This window comes from Polypterus senegalus, chromosome 2 (genome assembly GCF_016835505.1).
Source record: "Polypterus senegalus isolate Bchr_013 chromosome 2, ASM1683550v1, whole genome shotgun sequence".
NCBI classification, from domain to species: Eukaryota; Metazoa; Chordata; class Cladistia; order Polypteriformes; family Polypteridae; genus Polypterus; species Polypterus senegalus.
The window spans coordinates 294348530-294368723 of record NC_053155.1 but is presented as its reverse complement, the minus strand read 5'-3'; the positions used below and the strand labels follow the sequence as shown (position 1 = coordinate 294368723).

The following is a 20194-nucleotide window of genomic DNA, read 5'->3' as shown; positions in this document are numbered from 1 at the left end:
CAATAAAATTACCGTACATTAATTGAGGCATCAGCTCATTAATTGAGCACACAGCCTGGAATGAGTCTCATAGAGGCTGCACAGCACCACACAGAGCCTGCAGCAGTTCTTCTACCGTCCGCAGACCAAACCAAGTACTGTACTGTACACTCCAGCTTTCTGTCGGGTTGGCGGGGGCAGCGGGACCTGACTCGAATATAAGCTGAGGATGACGTTTTTCAGCACATTTTGGGTGCTGAAAGACTCAGCTTATATTCGAGTATATATGGTACATTCGGTGCAATGAATCAATTTGCTAGGTCAGTTTTACCTTAAGGGCAGTTCCAGTACTTCAGCTTGTATATTCGTAACTTTTTTTACTTTTACTCAATCAACAGTCATTCCGGCTGGTACACTTCACTTCAGGACACTGGGTAGGTCAGGGATGAAGGGGTTTCCAGGCTTGTTAGACTCTGGGTCAGTAGGGGGCATTGCCACTTACAGTATCATCTCTTTTCTCATCCGCAGCGCTGAACAGACACCCCAGTAGACACAGCTACTGACTGCTCTCCTTCTTTTCGAAATCCTATAAAACCCAACCATTCACAGAAGATGGGGTCACATTTGGACCAGAGCTGAGCAAAGTATGGAGCTCCGCAAAGCCAGAACCGTTGTATTGAGCAACGGTGATTTGTTTACCAACAACCACTGATTTGTTTTACTTTTGTACCATTGAACACTTATTTTTATCTCTGCGCTAAAAACATTAAATTGACTTTGTTTACTTTGTTCATTGCATGGTTGTGTAGAGCTGGAGTCTTTTCCAACTGCAGTGGGTGCAAGATAAGAATGAACAAACAAAGAGAGGTCAGTCAAACACTGGGGACTTTCGTGCACACATTGTCTGTCACTGATATTTGACTAATTGACAGTTTCCAGGTTATCTGACATCTACTTGTTGCACATTTGGGAGGAAACCGGAGGACCTCAAGAGTCAAGAGCTTTTAAATAGCAGCACAAAGTCTCCTTTATCTTTTCATTACTCCTCAAAGAAAAAGTGGGTTCACTCCGATGCACTGAAGTTGTGTCTCATCTCAATGAAGAAGGACTTGACAAATCTCCTTCATTTGATACTTACAATAGTGCAAACAGTGGAGGAGTTGGGAAAAAGATAACTGGAAAGATAATACAAAAGCCTGAACTGGACAATATATTCTGATGTGTCCTAAAAATAAAAAGACCTAATCACAGTAATGACCTATTTAAAGTCAAACTTGTTAAGATGATATACCTGAGAGAATGTGAATGGCTTTTATTTTCATCAAGTTAAGTTTTTGGAGCAGGATTCTACCATCAGTCTCCATTAAAAATAAAGTGTGAAAAGTGACTGGCCCATCTGTGGTTAGTGGTCTCACAAATGTGTATCTGAGGTGTGCCAACAGCTATGGCTACCAAGCACGTGTGACATAAGCCCTCTTCAAATGGGATTACACCAGAAAGTGGGGTAAAGTAATCACTACCGGAGGACCTCTGAAATTGTAGTCTCGTCTGAATCAGTCATGTCAGAAACTTTTTATGGACCGCATGTTGACATCTCAGTAAAGATTATGGAGCCTTTTACAAAAATAGGGTTAACTACTGTAGTCCCATGCTAAATTAAAATTCTTTCATTTGATTGATTCAGACTGGAATAAACTTGCAGTGGTCCACCAGTAATAATTAATGGCCTGAAGTGGAAAAAAGAACTGCCGGTAGTCCTTGTTGTGAGTGCTAAGTAACAGGGATGTCCGCTTGAAGGTTCAAAGGTGCTTTGATATACACAATTTTATAGTAAAAAGAGGGAGGGGACAATTGGGGTGACAATTAGGATGATGAAGGAGGTGGGATTTGAGGTGTGCACATACTGTTGTTATAAATAAGCATTGCTAATGTGGTCTGAGGCAGCAGTCCACACTGGTACACATATATTACCTGTCAGTACTCATAAGGCAAGAATGGAGAAATGCCGGTACAGAGTACCAGGACGACTTACTTCAAGCTTTGACTTTACCTTTCGCTCTGGTGTAAAATTAATCCAGTCTGAATAAGGTTTTAGTTAGAGCAGCATGGTTTGAGTACCAAACTACACCATCATGTGTCAGTAGATGATAGATCAATAAAGTCATGCTACATCTGACCATAACATCTCTTGAGTAGGGCCCACCTGACACACCCTTTGAGAGGTTCATCACATGCCACATGTGAGCTGACATCAGCCCTGGGTAGAAGGACGCATGTCAAAGTTAAGAAATCTAAGCCATGCATGTCCATTGATAGCCTTTTTAGATATACATTCCCTTCTTCTGTCCCATCTTTACAACTACTTACAAGTTTCTGATGACACAACAATCATCACTAGATCTTAGGTAGTTGCTGTATTTGGTTGAGGTGGATTAGTTGATAACTTGATGCTACCTTATCAATCTGAAGCTGAACACAGGCAAAATAGCAGAAGTGGTGTCATCTTAATTCCTAGGTACATCTTCTTGTGTTTTAGCCAGGCTCCTAATGGCTGCGGTTGAAATTCATCTTTCAGTTCTGTTTTGTTCACTGTTGATTATTATTTTATTTATGTTACTGTTACTTTTGTTAATTCTTTGCATTGTTCTTTGTTTATGATTGTATGATGGGGTACCCAAAAAAAAACTGAATCTGTACCTGGCGTGCAAATCTAGACTTAGTTGTGAATTTCTCCGCTAGGTGTAGCATAGTTACAGTGTTTTGTGGCAGTGGTATTGCTCTGCATTGTTCGTGCAGCATTCCATGTCGTTTTTTCTTGGTGCTCATTAAACGTTTTTGTGATGGGTGATCATAAAAAACTGAGTCTGCGTGGCAGAAATTAAAATTTGTTTTCTCTTAGGGAAAACAGCTGCTGAAACTGTAGTGATGCTTAAAACTGCTTGTAAAGAGGAAGCTTTTACAGGTCTACAAGTGGTTTTTACTTTTCAAATGATGGAAAATCTCACGTGAAGACCAGTCAAGATCTGGCTGACCTTCCACAATTAGGAATGACGAAAATCTTGACAAAGTTTGCATTGCAATTTATGAAGATCACCGTCGGACTATTGCAGAGATTTCTGAATTGACTTGCGTGTCTTGGAGTTCTTTCCACCTTCCCTACTCACCTGATCTTCCACTGTGCAACTTTTTCTTGTTCCCGCATTTGAAAAATGAACTCAAAGGAAAGCGTTTTTGTACCATGGAGGAAGTCAATGAAAAATCGATGCAGGCATTGGACAATGTTCCTCTTCAGCAGTTCCAAAAATGTTTCCACTAGTGAGAAAACTGTTGAGACAAGTGCATTCATTCACATGGAGATTACTTTGAAGGAGATTAAAGTTTGAGTAAATAAAAATTATTAAAACAATGATTTTTTGGTTTTTTTTTTCAATTAAGGTTATTTTTGGGTACCCTTCATATGTAAGCTGCCCAGTTATGTTCTGTGTGTTTTGTGTGAAGTTCTCCAAGACGTGGGGCCACCTACCAAGCACCAGAAGGAACTGCCTCCCACCCTATAAATCCAAAGGGTCTCTCATAGATCCAGGTGGTTTGTTTTGAATGTGCCAGGGAGTTTCAGGTACGTTTTGCTACTCTCTGTATTTTTTGTTATTTATTGGAAATTTGACACTTCACTCTGTCCTTTGGCAATTCTTTGATTTGCTGTATTGGGATTTGTTTGCTTTGGATTGCCCTGTGCCTTGGGCAATTCCATTTTGCCTTTGTGCTCCACTGAGCTTAATTTTTCATGGAATACTGTTTTAGTGAGGAATTCAAGCAGATCAGATGTTTCTATAAACCTTAGAGTTCATTGTGCGACTGCCATCAGCAGTTCCATCATCAAAGAACAGAAGTGTGCCAGGACCTGCAGCAGCCATACATGCCCAAGCCATTACACTCACACCACCATGTATAAAAGATGAGGTGGTCTGCTTTGGATCTCGGGCAGTACCTTTTAGTCTCCATACTTTGCTCTTGCCATCATTTATCTTTGTCTCATCTGTCCACAAGACTTTTTTCCCATAATTCTGCAGGCTCTTTAAAGTCCTTTTTCACAAACTGTAATCTGGCCATCCTGTTTTTGTGGCTAACTAGTAGTCTGCATCTTGCAGTGTGGCCTCTGTATTTCTGTTCATGGAGTCTTCTGCTGATATTTGTCTCTGACACACACACATCAGCCCCCTGAAGACTGTTTCTGATCTGCTGGACAGGCGTTTGGGGTTTTTCTTTACCATAGTAAGGATTCTTCTGTCATCAGCAGTGGAGATCTTCCTTGGCCTACCAGTCCCTTTGTAATTACTGAGCTCACCAGTGCAGTTTCTTCTAAATGATATTCCAGACAGATGATTTAGGTCATCCTAAGGTTTTAGTGAGGTCTCAAATAGCTTTATTCTTGTTTTTAGTCTCATAATGGCTTCTTTGACTTTAATTGGCCCAGCTATTGTCCTCATGTTGAAAAATGGCAACTTCAGACTCCAAAGGGTAGCAGCAAGCAGAAGTATATTAGGAAACAATGAAACACACCTGAGGAATCACAAACACCTTTGATACCAATGTTCCCAAACATTATGGTGCCCTAAAATGGGGGGTGGGTTGGGCAAGTAGAAAAAGTGTTGTCACTTCTACATAGTGTGACCGAAATGCATGCAAATCCACTTAAATGAAAGTCTACAATGTGCTTTTCAATCATGTATGAATTGTTTGAATTGTAATTTTAAATTGTGGAGCAGAGGGGGAAATTAAGGAAGTCCCAAACATTATGGAGGGCACTGAATGTGCTTTGGAGCTCCTAGTTCACAACACATCTGTTGTTCACAGTCTGTTTTAGGATTAGAACATTACTTCATATCTAAAAGGCTAAACAGTGAGCATTTTCTTTCATCATTTTAATAAGTAGAACTTACTGTGCTTCAATCTGTTTTGGTATTTTCTCCATAATGCTTTGGGGTGGCAATGCATCTGCACAAAACCTACAATGTGTTGTTCAAGAGGTAAATTGGATTGTCGGCCTCAAAGTGCACTCTACTGCATGTAAGACTTACATAAATCTTAAGTCAAGAACCAAGCAGGGATTATCATCAGGTGCCACACTTATTCATGTAACCGTCTTGATCATTTATGATGGGTTATTACAAGCCATTCACTCATTCCAAGAACCGCTCAGCATGTCAATTGCTTCTCCCCTAAAGCAGCCACTCCTGTCAATCGCAGGCATTCAGCACCTCTTTGTCTCTCTGGACGCCTGAACTCCATTCACCAGCTTTAACGTGGCTTCCTAAGGACTGATGGCGCCAACAGATAAGTACACTTATATGGTTTAAAATATTGCATATATCGTACCATTAAATTGTGCTTTCGCTGTGCTCAACTACGTTGTGTAATTTTAAGTTTGAGGTAACTGTAAATTGATTTGTTTATTACCCTTAAAAGTTTTATTCATTTTGTCTTTCAAGTGTTTGTGATTGTTAGAGAGTTTGAAATGCACCTTCATGTTTCATTCTGTCTGGAGTGAAGTCCAACAGGATCATCAGCTGCCATACACCATACCCAAGAAACTGCAAAGAGTTTTAAAATCGGATGTTAATCTCTTAACACCATCGATGTACTCAGCTGTTTCTCTGTACAATTCCTATTCAACTCCATCTGCTGCTTTAATGATAACACAATTTTCAAACACAGGGTTGCCAACAGCTGTATCTTTTAAAAATGTTTTACCATCCTACATTCAGATCCACTGTTACTGACACCTCCATGACAACAAGTCTGATACCATTAGCATGGCCTGCTAAAAGCTACTTACAGATTTAGCTTTGTCAGACTGAGGCACACAAGTACAATGAGGTGGTATCTGCCTACCCTCTAAATAGCATTAGCTGCTCAAGATGGGTCACACACTGGTTGGAGCTGCTGCCTCACTAATCCGGTGGATTTCAATCTGTCTGAAGCACATTCTTGGTGTATATTTGTGGGTTTGTCTCAAACATCAGCAAAAACATGCACATCAGGGCAAATGGCAAGTCTAACTTTGAGTGTGAGTGAGCAGACATTGTGATGGAGTGATAATGTGTCAACTGCTGGCTCCTGCCTTGTATTAGATAGAAAGATAGATAGATAGATAGATAGATAGATAGATAGATAGATAGATAGATAGATAGATAGATAGATAGATAGATAGATAGATAGATAACTTTATTAGTCCCAAGGGGAAATTTGTATAATCCAGCAGCATCATACTGATGCAAAAAACAAAAAACAAAAAAGAACAATATTAAATTAAAGAGTAATAAAAATGCATAGACAATAACTTTGAATAATCTTAGCATTTACTCCCCCGGGTGGAACTGAAGAGTCGTATAGTGTAGGGGAGGAACGATCTCCTCAGTCTGTCAGTGGAGCAAGACAGTGACAAATGTCTGTCACTGAAGCTACTCCTTTGCCTGGAGATGACACTGTTAAGTGGATGCAGTGGATTCTTCATGATTGACAGGAGTTTGCTCAGCGCCCGTCACTCTGCCACATATGTTAAACTGTCCAGCTTTATTCCTACAATAGAGCCTGCCTTCTTAACAAGTTTGTCCAGGCGTAAGACGTCCTTCTTCTTAATGCTGCCTACCCAGCACACCACCGTGTAGAAGAGGGCACTCGCCACAACCGTCTGGTAGAACATCTGCAGCATCTTATTGCAGATGTTGAAGGATGCTAACCTTCTAAGAAAGTATAGTCTGCTCTGACCTTTCTTACACAGAGCATCAGTATTGGCAATCCAGTCCAATTTGTCATCTAGTTGCACTCCCAAATATTTATAGGTCTGCACCCTCTGCACACAGTCACCTTTGATGATCACAGGGTCCATGAGGGGCCTTGGCCTCCTAAAATCCACCACCAGTTCCTTGGTCTTGCTGGTGTTCAGGTGTAAGTGGTTTGAGTCGCACCATTTATCAAAGTCTTTGATTAGCTTCCTGTACTCCTCCTCCTGCCCACTCCTGATGCAGCCCACAATAGCAGTGTCACCAGTGAACTTTTGCATGTGGCAGGACTCCGAATCGTATTTGAAGTCTGATGTATACAGGCTGAACAGGACCGGAGAAAGTACAGTCCCCTGCGGCGCTCCTGTGTTGCTGACCACAATGTCAGACCTGCAGTTCCCAAGATGCACATATAGTCCATGATCCATGCCACCAGATGTGAGTCTACTCCAATCTCAGTGAGCTTGTCCCTAAGGAGCAGAGGTTGGTTGGTGTTGAAGGTGCTAGAGAAGTCCAAAAACATAATAACCTGTGGCCTCAGGTGGTGAAGCAGCAGCCGATCCATGGTCTTCATCACATGTGACATCAGAGCAACAGGCCGGAAGTCATTCAGCTCACTAGGATGTGATACCTTTGGGACTGGGGTGATACAAGATGTTTTCCAAAGTTCCAGGCTCATGTTGAAGATGCGCTGTAGAGGACTCCCCAGTTCCAACGCACAGGCCTTCAGCAGTCGTGGCGATACACCATCTGGACCTGCTGCTTTGCTGGCACGAAGTCTCCTCAGCTCTCTGCTCACATGGGCTGCTGTAATTGTGGGTGGGGAGGTTTCACCTATACTGGTATCAGCAGAAGGATGGTTGGAGGATGCAGTCCTCCGAGGTGAGAGTGGGTTAGGGTGGTCAAACCTATTAAAGAAGTTGTTCAATTGGTTTGCTCTCCGGCACCCCGCTTCGAGCTGCAGCCAGTGATAATCTTCATCCCATCCCACACTTCCTTCATTTTTTTAATATTGTTGAATTCTGCTCTGCTCTGTGCTTGTAATATTTCTATTGCACTATTTAATTTGTATTGAGGATTACTTGTGCTCTGTTCTGTGTTCTGTATTGTATGTACCCCCTTTTTTTGACACCCACTAAACGCCCAACCTACCTGGAAAGGGGTCTCTCTCTTTGAACTGCCTTTCCCAAAGTTTCTTCCATTTTTTCCCTACATGGGTTTTTTTTTTTTTGGAAGTTTTTTCTTGTCTTCTTAAAGCATGGGTGTCGAACTCCAGTCCAGGAGGGCCGCAATGGCTGCAGGTTTTCATTCTAACCATCTTCTTCATTAGTGACCAGTTTTTGCTGCTAATTACCTTCTTTTCCCTTTGTTTTAATTAACTTGACTCAGACCCCTTAGTTCTTTCTTTTTCCTTAAGCCAAACAATAATGAGACACAAAACAAGCTGCCACATTATCAGCTAACCACATTATCTGAACATAAAGAAAGGTGAGGGTCTCAGTAAGGTTGGTCTCCAAGATCAACAAAACATATTAGAAAAAACAGAAAACCAACAGTTTTGGAAATGTCTGCTGTGAGAGAATGAGAGCAACAACAAGCCATGTAATTAAATAACAGATTTAATTAACAGCAAGAATCGGCTTCTCATTAAGGAACTAGTTGGAGTGAAATTGGCTGGAGTTTGAAGCTCCAGTTTAGCTAGTCATCTGTTCGCTCCTTTCATGTCTCATTTCTGTTAGGCTGCCATTTAATGAAGAAAATAATCAACTGAATCCTTAAAAACGGGGCTATTAAAATGAAGGGAAAAAGAAATTAATTAGCAGTGAAAACTGGTCACTGATTAGGAAAAGGGTTAGAATGAAAACCTGCAGCCACTGCGGACCTCCAGGCCTGGAGTTCGACACCCATGTCTTAGAAAGTCAAGGCTGGGGGGCTGTCAAAAGGCAAGGCCTGTTAAAGCCCATTGTGGCACTCCTTGTGTGATTTTGGGTTATACAAAAATATATTGTATTGTATTGTACCCAATGTCATATGTAGGCTCCAGCCCCCAGTACTGCTCACTGGATGGTCTGAGAATATTTTGTTCAGATGATGCTACTACTGACAGTGTGTTCACATTTTTATCCAAGAAAGACGGCAATCATTATGTACTTTTTATGATATTACATATCATATTCAGTATATATTTCTATTTACTGATCCATATGACATCTTTTCTGGTATCCAGCTTCATAAATAACCTGAAATAACCTGCTTCCTTTATGTAGAACAGCAAAGACCTTCAGCAAATTCTCAGGGTGAGATGTTTCTACTGTGTATTGATGTGTGGTGGCTTCAAAATGTACTGGGTTTTGATAGAATTATCCACCAATCAGGCTAACCACATCTTCCAAACAGAAAGGTAGGTTTGCCAAAGCAGGTTTAAGCACTTCTCACTCTCATTTGGTTATTTACTCCTTCAACTAACACCATCTATATACAGACTGTCTAATATGGACCCTGTTCCCATCTATTTAGAACATACAAAATTAACAAACAAGAGGAGGCTGTTCCATCTGTCAAGCTTGTTTGTTTAGCTATAGCTAAGATGTGCCAATATCTTAGTCACTTCTTAAAGGTTACTGCTGAACGTCTCAAAAGTGACACCACCCGTACTTCAGAACCCATACTGCCAACACACCACTGCACATCAACGGCTCCTTGGTGGAAATGATCAAGAGCACGAAATTCCTTGGTGTGCACCTAGAAGCTGACCTTGCCTGTACAATTAATAGGTACCTCTGTAACCAAGAAGGTGCAGCATCATCTCCACTTCCTTCAGTGACTGAGAAAGGCAAGCCTAACCTCCCCAACCCAAACCCACAGGCATCACTGTCTGGTTTGGGAAATGCAGTGTCTCTGACGGCAACGTTAGCAGCCAAATCATGTGCACTTCAGAGCAGGTAATCTGCATGAAGCTAAGCACATTTGGACCTAACCAGTACTTGGGTGGGAGACGATCTAGGAATAGCTAGGGTTGCTTCTGGAAATTTATTATTATAATTAAGAGGTGTTGGTGAAGCCCTGTGGTCAGTTTGTGGATCACAAAGCACTAGTGCAGTGACAGGGACATTGTGCTGTAAATATAGTGCTGTTCTCTGGCACCAAGGTTCTGAATCTGTTGTCATTAAAGATCCCTGGGCATTTTTAAAAAAAGAGTAGGGTTTATTCCAATGTCCTGGCTAAATTGCCCATCATGGCCTCATCTATTCTGACCCCCTAATCATCCGCTGCCTCTAATTGGCTCTCTCTAACCCTATTATATATATATATATATATATATATATAAGTCAATGTGTGTATGTATGTACCAGCATCACTTCCGAACGGCTGGAGCGATTTTCATGAAACTTGATACACGTTTCTCATTGATCGACTTAAAATACTGTAGGGTGAAACAAACCCTAACCCACCCCAGGGGGTGATCTTGCGGTCTTGTATGCATGTCATCCAGTTGACACTTGGAACGACCACCAGAGGGCGAACTAGAAGTGACTGCCATCATTCTTTATGTTTGAGCACCACCGTGCCCCTGTTGCTTTTGAAATTAGAGTTGGCCAGTTCTGAGTGTCAACTGGATAACATACAAGACAAGCACATTAGTGACTCTTCATTGTTTGTTAATTTATTTTTAAAGTTGTGTTTTATTTATTATATTTTTCTCAAACAATTAAAAAAAAAAAACTTTCATTTCCTCCCGGGCAATGTTGGGTATTTCAGCTAGTAGCTAATGTGTGGTGAGCATACAATTATGCCTGCTGTCATATCATCCAGGTGGATACTACACATTGGTGATTGTTGAAGTGGTTCCCTTCTGTCTATGTAAAGCATTTTGAGAAGCGAGAAAAGCGCTATATGAATGTAATTATTAGTTAATTGTTACATGTCTCGGTAGTTTGCATCAGATGTGCTTTCCAATCTCAGATGTAGTTCCTCTTTAATTTCCAATGCTGCTGCGTATGTGAGTCGTCATTTAGTCAAAAGAATTTGGTTAGATCTACAGTATTTTGTCAATGCCTTCGAGAATATTGAAGACCTGGATTAGGTCCTCTGCTCGACCCTAAACAGGTTTAATCCTCAGTCTTTCAGAGTAGGACATGTCCTTAAGTCCTGGGACACGCGTGGCTGCTCTCCTCTGCACAGCTTTAAGTGCTGATATGTCTTTTTGTTTTTAGCGTATCGAACAGAACCACACACGGTACTCCAGGGGTGGTTTTACTAGTAATGCATTATATAGTTTAGCATAATGCCCTTTGATTTATTGTGAGGTTTCTGAACTTTTTTGGGACCAACAAATGGGACAACATGCTGAAGTGCATCTCAAAGCGTGATTGCTGTGTCTATGGAAGATTTGCCCATTGCCAGGACATCCACAGGCTCACAGTGCTGTAGCGGAGCGCCGCAGAAACAACTCTTGAGCCAGTCGCGCTATAAGCTCCCGTCAGATGGGTGATGCAAACATCATTATAAATGCAGGGAAGAGCATTACTTGTCCACTAATCTGTCCACAACCCTGCCGGATTGCTTTGTGTATAGGAGAGTGGTAGACCCTCCTACAATACTACAACAAACAGCTGTGCTGTTCCTGTTTCAACCGGAATAAAGTTGGTTTTGCTTAATTACTGAGGTTCAGCCTTGTGTTTTGGGGTGTAAGACAGGGACTCACACGTCACATTATATTCATCAGTTTTCTAGATATAAACTAACATTTTAAATGGCTTCTGTGCCAATGTAAAGCCCTAAAAATTCTTCTTGGAGGTTCCTTACTCTATGTAGGACCATGTCTCCCATTTTGTATTTGTAAATGACGTTCCTGTTGCCAACATGAAGGATTTTGCACTTTTCATTGTTTAAATTGCACTTTCCAAGTGGTTGTCAAGGATTTTTTAAATTTTTTCTGCCACCTCAGTATCTGCTATTCCTTTCATTTTAGTATCTGCTAATTTTACAAGTTTACTAAGGAATCAATCTCAATGTAGATCAGAAAAAGTAACCTAACTTCACTGTACTCTCTCTGGCCAGTTAACCAACTTGAGATCTTGGAGGTTACCTTTGATGCCAACAGGTTCTGGATTCATAACTAATCTTTTGTTAACTGGATCAAATGCTTTTTTGAAAGTCAAATTGATTTGCATGCTTTCCTCTTGTCTACCGTTTCAGTAGCCTGAAGAAATGTAATTGAGGAGCTTGGCAAGATGACCCTCTTCTAAATCCACGCAGGCTTTAATTTAGTGTGCTACCATCATACAAGTATTGTTCTTGGTTGATTTAGATTTCCTCAAGACCTAGTACCACCACCGAAGTAGAAACTTGGACATTGTGTTAGCTTAGTGTAATACCCTTTTGGGTCAGCAGTCCACTTCACATAAATACAGTCCTTCCACTTGCACACTTAAACTAAGTTTAAATGCTTTGGTATAAAAGTTGGATGCTAACGAATTTAAAGGAAAAATTGCTGGTGGTTCACCAGGTCTTTTTGCAAGATAATAGAAAGATTAAGATGCTGAAGCACAGACAGACTGAATATAACATTAAAGTGCGAGCAACCATGCTAGTGACTAGAAAAGACAGCAAAGCGATTAAGAAACCAAGTGATAACTACACTAATGGCAGGAAAAAAAAAACCACTGAAGCGACATCAGCTAAGCGTCAAGCACATCACAGAAGGCAATTACTATGACTAGTGGCATTTTGGGTCTGCTGAAAGGCCCTTCAAGGAGGATATAGCAATCTCTGCAGCTGCCAAGAATCCAGACAGGGCTGTCCCCATATTATAATTCCCAGCATGCATCCATATTGGTGCCCCCCACCCAGCAGGATAATGCCATTATGGTTACAGGAAGCAGGCACCCTCTGTCCTTCCGAGTAGGCCTCTCTTCTAGGAAAGGCAACCGCACCCATTCTGACTGGGACACCAAACCAGATCGTTCCTTCCATTGTGGCCTCACATCCTGGTATAGGACCAGGACCTGGTCAGTACAGCAGTGCATCCAACACACCACTCACAATAGCAATTGATCAGCAGACAACCCGAATGTCATAGGTATTGAAGGTCTAAGATCCAGAATGCAAAGAGGCATTCCAAAAAACCCAGCCCACACACCTTCCTTGGAGTGCATCTGCGCAGAAGTCCTAGGATACAGGACATGTGATGCCAGACAGACTGGTGCTTCTCTAGTGTTGGGGTTTGTAAAATTGCAAAGTGCAAGAGATTCAGTTTTGAACTGGGTCAATACTGAAGGATAACCAATTTACAGTTAACCAAATTTCTCCACCCAGTCATATTTCCATTGCCAGTTTAAATACCACAGCTAATGCAGGGAGTCTAGATAAGCCACCTACATCTGCAGATCCCATTTGTGCCAATATTGCTATACTTCTACACAAGGGCCAACAAATCAAGGCATAGGATCATTAAATTTGACCCTTTACAGGTTTCTGCCATAATGTTTTGGTGAGCTTATCACTTGTCAAAAGGCATAAACAGCCAAAATGAGTTCACTCATTTCTATAGTTGGACTTCAGCATTGCCACTCAAATGTTAACTTTTACACATACCATGTTCTAGTCTTCATTTAAAATCACCTACTTAAGTCTGGCATTAAGATAGGATTTAAAATGGGGCCTCAAGACCAATAGGTTTGGAATGGCAGTCATGCCTGAGGCAGGACTAGGCCACAACTTCAGACTAGGATGAGCAGACCCCACGGATTAAACTCCCATTTCAATAAAACCTCATTTGACAAATCAGGAAAAAAAAAAAAAATTTGATTTCAAACACTACAAAGATTAATGCATAGTCATGCTATAGTTTTTGCAGTGCAGCTTTCTACACCAAGTGTATCCACACACCAGACCCACTTTTGTACCTAGGCTCAAGGAGCTTTGAAAAACTGGAGCAATTTGCTGGTTTTCACCAGCGGTAATGAAAAACCTGCCAGGACTTTACCATAACTGGTTAAAGAAAATCGCCACTCGTGTATCCAATTAGATCAGAGGTCCCTTAGACTGGTCATGTCTGCATGCACAAGTATTACAGAGCACACTGAACCACTGACTAGGTTGTGGAAGGTAACTAAACCATGCTTCAGTCTCAAGGGTAGAGAACATTGTACCAGCAGCTGCTTAATACTCCAGACAGAAGTCTTACGGGTTGAGGAAAAACCAACCATTTTAGTCACCAAAAAGGGGGTCAAGACAATTGCACTATAAAAATTTATTGTAAAAAAACTGTTAGAATGACCAAGATAAAGCTTAAATAAAAAAGGTCACTATACACATTTATTACATTCATACAAGTTAAAAGTGCATCTTTAAAAACCTTCATAAAAAGTTAAAAATTCATGGAAATGTCCGTGTGCCTACATAGAGTGTAAGCAAAGTCTTAATGGTTTCACTCAAACCAAGTTCACTCAAGTCTGTCAACTTAAGCAGTCAAAAGGCAAATTCTGTGGTGGTGTAAGCAGAGAGACACCCAGATACCTACAAAAAAATAAAGTTATACAAGCAGGTTATTTAAATAGCTAGAGGGTGTGAGGAGGCAGAACACATGAAAATGGGGTCCTTACTTGGAGTTCTTGTACTTTTCCCTTATTGCTTGTTGTGGTTGCTTTACAGCTCCTGTAAAAGCTTTGTGCAGGTCAAGGATGCATGGCCAAAGGTCTGCTAGATCATATCCACTAAAGCAAGCGAGAGTCTCCGGCTGCAATTCAAGAAAAGATCAAGACTTTTTTTTTTTTTTTTTAAATCCCAATTTAAAATTTCTGCACTTTAAGGACAGTAGACAAACTTACCCAATAAACACTGTTTAAGGTGTAGTTCGCAAGACAAAATGCAGAGGCAGCTATTTGGGATGGTACATATTTCAGAAAGGTATCTGCTTCTAGCAGACTCAGCTCAGCCATGTACTGGGGAGACAAACCTTCCATTTTAAACACTTACACCTTTAAATTAAGCAGCACAAGTAGTCTCATCTGCAAAGCTTACCAAAGACAGGCTCTCTGTCTTCTTGCATACTGCCCCCATCTTCAAAAACTGAAGCAGAAATTGATATGCGGTAGGTACTGCCAGGTCAAATGCCAACACTTTTAGCAAGAGATGTTCCATGCGCAATAGCTGCTTCTTTGTGTAGGTGTCATCAGTAATGTAGACAAACTCTTCAATGTCTGGTGGGCAGATTTCTTCATGTTTCCTGTAATAGAGGCACACATTAAAGGGAAAAGTTTAAAACTTGCAATCTGACCATTTACACTGCTACTTGAGTTAGAATTGCAGTTACCACCAACTGTGGGCAATCGATCATCTAGACTTGCCCCATTTGTTCAGCCTGGAGAAACTTCAGAAAAGTATGCCTGCTTAGATAACTCAGGCTGAAGCCAAACTTTAGCTTCACTCCAAGAGGGATGCAATACTCCATCAGGTATCCACTCAGCTTGTTTGGTGGGTATTAAAGCTTACTCTAGTGGGGTTGTGCTTGAGGAACTCTTGTACTACCTTAGAGGAAGTCAGTCATTTGCCACCAGTCCATTCACCCCCAACCCATCTCTTGGTGTAATACTACATTTTTCTTTATGTCACTGTATCGGGACAATACTGTTATGAGTTTTATTCACATGTGCATGTTAACTGTGGCACACAGAGGCTCAGCAGTTAGAATTGGATTAGATAGCCAAAGACAACTGGAGGCTTGTGTAGTCAGCTTAAACACAGGTTAGGGTATTTCTGTCCTCTATCAGCACAAACCTTCTTTCCTTCTTGGGAGAATGAGAATCGACATGTAAGCACTATGATATTTCTGTATTTTGTGGGAGAGGAATTCAGCCCTTGTTTGGAAACGAGAAGACCAGCAAATGAAGCAAGAACCATATAAAAGGTCTGGACAGTGGCCAGACCCTTCGAGGCTGTGCCAACATAGGTGTTGGAAACCCTCCCAGCGTAGGGACGGAAAAAATGGCCGATTGTGTTGATCGATTCCCACCTGGATAAAGTCTGTCCATATGCCTCCCCGTCTAACTGCGTAAAACGTCAGTAAATGTAAGCTAAAAGATATTGTCTCATGTCATTCTTGTACCACCGTAATCACTATGGGAGGGATATCGCCTTTTCTGGTATATTATGATATTGTTTAATTATTTAATAAGCCACAATATTAAAAGAACACATTTCCAAGAGAGCTAATGCCTCTGCAGGAAACACTTGGGCACCTCAAATACCCAACAGCAAAGTCCTCCCATCCCTTTAATAAAATAGGCACCTTACAGAACAGACTGGCAAGTCAGGGCCAAGCAGCTTAATGGGTAGACCACAACAATGATTTGTTAATTGCCAAGTGAGGGAAGGTTTCCCCTTTACGTACTAGGAATGAAGTTGCAGGCGAACCAGATCATTTGCTCCTTCAGCACCAATCTAACACCCTTCACTTCCACCATGTACTGCAGGACAAGTTACTTACGATGCAAGGAAGACTGCTGCAGTCCCAACAAGCTGCAGCTTGCCCCGGAGAACAGACATGCAAGAAAGAAACCGATCCAGGTAGTTTACTGCTAAATACAGAGTCTCCGACTGAAGTTTGTACTCCTCACACACTTCTACTAGCCAGTCTACCAGGATGACACGCATATTGTTGGTTATGTCCGGTTGCTTCCTCATATAGCCAAGCCTTGGCCTAAATTTTCTCTAAACAGGAGGGGAAAAAGAAAAAAAAAAAAATTTCAGCCTTCTAGATTTTTCTAATGAGGAAAAAAAAAAAAAAAGTTAAATAAAATCAGCAATACTCACTTCACTTTCTTGCAAGTAGGAGTAGATATCGTCTGCATATTCTGCTACAGACAGGTCACCACATGCAGGAGGCTCTTCATGAACTGACTGCATTGAAACATCTAAAGAACCTTTAAAAAAAAAAAAAAAGCCAGTGAATTAACACTGTACACCTAGGTGGCCAAGGGCCATATTAGGATTAACATGTGCCAATTATTCCAGTAGTACAGGATTTACTGTAGAAATGGAGAAACTAAAGCCTCATGAATTCAGCTTTGCAAGCCCCCAATTGCAATGTCCCTTCATCCACTGGCCAAAAGAGCCAAATTCAATCACCCTAATTTATGCCATGCAACACTTATGGGATTAGCCAATATATTGGCAAAATATTTGCATGTACCATACCCAATGCATGTCTATAAAACATGATCAGGGTCAGTCTGGGGAGAAAAACTGCTCCCTGGTATCATTTGTATAATGTCTGGCCAATCAAATGGGGATACTTCTTGCCATTGTGAAAACTATACAATTCTTGACAAAGACTGAACGTTTGACACCATTTGTTACACGGACATCATGAACCACTGGCAGATGAAGGGACTCCTGGTCAGTGCCAGGAGGATTGGACTGCCCACCCCACATGGTCTCTGGCTTTGAAGTCCATAGTCAGAAGCACTACACCACACTGCCTGCATCTATAAAAGCATTCTGAAAGATGGGAATTTAAGGGCAATATCTAAAATTCTAGAACAAGTAGCAAGACCATTCAACCCTGAGGCAGTGTTACACCAGCATTGCACACTTCAGGGTTTCAAAGGCCACTAAAGGGGAGGGTCCTTACAGCAAGAAGTGCAATATGAAGATTGCTGCATTCAGAGCTAAACAAACTGCTACAGCAAAAAAAAAAAAAAAAGCCAGGAGTTTGACACCTCCTCTAGCAAAGATAAAGGCATATGAACAGCAGTCCTGGGACCCACAGCAGCTGCAGATTTTTGTCCCAAACCGCTTGTTTTTAATTGGATTCCTGGGCTAATTAAGTGAACTGTGTTAACCGTTACCAGGGGTTTGGCAAGATAATGCCTGCAACACGTCAACATTGAATATTTAAACATGTTGCAAAGATTTAAATGCATATCATGACCAGTTCACAGACTGAAGACTAAGTTGACACAGACAGAGCAAACAAAGAGCACTGCTGCTTTTTTTAGGAGGGGGCAGGGGGAGGCTTTACACGAGAAATACTTGCATCCTACTCCACTGCTGATAGGAATCCACATCAATTTCAATGAGCTTGTGAAGGAAGTTAGAATTTGTTGCCGCTGTGCAAGAAAAATAGGAGCCCTCGAAGTTTCATAAATTTATTCAAAAATCATGTAGAGAAATGCAAAGCCAAATGACACCTTTAATTGGCTAACAAAAAAAAAAAAAAAAAACCAACAAAAGATTACAATATGCAAGCTTGAGGCAACTCAAGATGCAAGGAAATTCAGTTCCAAATATTGCAATACCCCAAAATTTTCCCCACACAATTGTTAGGATTGCTAGCTGAGACATTGCTCCAAACTGAAGCTTGAAGTTAAGCTTGCCACACTTTCCATAGAGATGCATGTGACAAATGTAGGACTTCAATTAAGTCAGATTTTGCCAAACAAAGCTACTTTGCATTTGAATAGGTGTAACTTAATATGTAGTCAATTTTCAGTTTAGGTTAAGTTTAGTTGATTTGTTGTGGGAGCTTCAAACTGAAAGTTAGCCTGAGGCAACAAACTACCTACACCGAGTCCTCTACAGGAGTACTACAGGACAGCAAAGCAGTTTTAAAACCAGCCAAGCCAACTAACATGGATCTCTACAGGAAGTACTAATGCTTTCCAGAGTTCAATGACACTTTAGTACAAAACTACATAGGTCAATGCATTTAAAATGCTGCTTACGGATAGTCAATGGTTAAAGTGTTCTACACTGCCCATCCCCTTGACAGGAGCCCATAAAAGACTGTATGGATTCATGATGCCAGTCAAAAGCGATTTAAGAAATATTCAAGGTTTACCATCCTTTAAACAAAGGTTTAAAACTGACAGCACCAGACCTTTTTACCTGCACTTAGCTCCAAGAACAGCCTGAAGTCTTTATGCTGTAATGCAATGCTCTCATCACTGGGCACATTCTCCACAGGCACCGTTCTCTTTTGCACAGGCCTTGGGGGCTCCTGTGGTTCATCCACAAAGACTTCATAGTTAACACTGGAACGACTTATTGAACAGACAGGGAAAGCTCTCTTGTAAGCATCAGAAGGCTCCTTCTCATACCCAGAGTGATTCCTTGAGCAAAATGAACTCTAAAGAGATTTAATAAATAAAATTAGACAAAAACAAGCAATCACTTAGATACCCAAGATGACATGGGGGAGTCAGACTCAAGCCATATCAGATTAAAGAGAACTTCTCCTACTCAATGACAATGCTACACAGGGTGGGAGGCCGATGACAGACCCCTGCATGTCAAATAGTGCTTTCAGAGAAGCTTTATTTACAGATCAAACGAGGAACTCACGACTTAAAACATTTGAGTTACTTTGGTATAAAGTTGTGGTTAAGAGGGACTCTAAAGGATCACAGCTTAAGATACTCAGTCTTTTGGAGCAAAAGTGCATCAATCGCAGATATTTCGGGGAGTTTAAAAAAAAAATTAAACAATTCCCCTACCGACTTCAAATGGTTACACCTTCCCCGTCTACACGGAAGTCTTACCCGACTGTCGGTTCGCCTCCGCTGCTCGTTTTCACACAGCACGCCCAGAACCGGCCTGTGAGCCCTGGGAACTGGCGGTACCACGCTGGACTCCTTCGCCGTCCGAACTATCGGATTTCGATTTTCCTGGGCGACGTACTGTGAAGCGAGGCGATTAAAGTTCATTCTGCAGCCTAGAATGAATTGAGACCGGATTGTTACTAATAAATTCATATAGCGCCTTATGTACAAGGCACTTATTTAAACACGTCACCTGTCAAATATCGTCTGGAGAGATAACTACGCAAAAATAAATAAAGAACACTGATGGTTAATAACGTAAGATTGTATTAATGTATAAACCAGTAGCATTTAGGTGACATCAACCCCCTTGCAAGACTACACGTTTAAAGTTCCAACAGCTTTTTCGCCAACTTTAATGCAGTAGAATGAAACTTTACATCACAAACAAGGGATTAAACCACAAGTAGAAAATGCTTAGCTAACCTTTAATCTGCAGCCACACAAGATAAACTTCCCAAGAAAAAAAATAACTAGCTATACACAAATGCTTACCTCAGCTGAATATATATTATTCTCTTAATGAGTGCCTCTTATTGCATTAATGCAACCGTATGACAAGAATCACTTCCAAATGAGATGACCGAAACTCTACAAACAGACTAGGGCTTCATCAGCCGGCAACACTTAATTCATAATGAACAAAAAAGCAGCCAACTCCAGCCAGTCAGAGTCAAGAATCGAGGCGCTGAGCTCCGCAACCAATGGCAACGAGAGAAGCCGAGTTCGGGCACGCTGCGTCACGCCGTTCAGCGAGTCGCTTTCTTTGTGGTGCGGCAGTAATTACAGGTTAGCCTATCTGTCCCCAAGGATACAACTAATTGGTCA

At 41.3% G+C, this 20194-nt stretch overlaps 1 protein-coding gene across 1 annotated transcript; it reads right to left on the bottom strand.

The window, feature by feature from the left end:
- Positions 1-14050: 14050 nt before the first annotated feature.
- On the bottom strand, positions 14051-19849 carry ccna1 (cyclin A1). The gene is made up of 9 exons (XM_039745803.1): positions 19793-19849; positions 19307-19479; positions 18654-18894; positions 16578-16687; positions 16252-16475; positions 14787-14991; positions 14594-14707; positions 14369-14502; positions 14051-14282 (listed from the first exon to the last, which is right to left on the bottom strand). The coding sequence occupies exons 2-9, from the start codon at positions 19469-19471 to the stop codon at positions 14222-14224; spliced, it is 1254 nt and encodes a 417-aa protein (XP_039601737.1). The 5' UTR covers positions 19472-19479; positions 19793-19849; the 3' UTR covers positions 14051-14221.
- Between the last annotated feature and the right edge of the window lie 345 nt (positions 19850-20194).

Bases quoted from the DNA above. Each gene is read 5' to 3' on its own strand.
- ccna1 (XM_039745803.1), bottom strand. From the start codon at position 19,471: ATGAACTTTAATCGCCTCGCTTCACAGTACGTCGCCCAGGAAAATCGA. The intron at 18,895-19,306 runs GTAAGACTTCCG...AAATCTCTTTAG, and splicing joins GGAGGCGAACCGACAGTCGG to AGTTCATTTTGCTCAAGGAA. The intron at 16,688-18,653 runs GTAAAAAGGTCT...TTTTTTTTAAAG, and splicing joins GTTCTTGGAGCTAAGTGCAG to GTTCTTTAGATGTTTCAATG.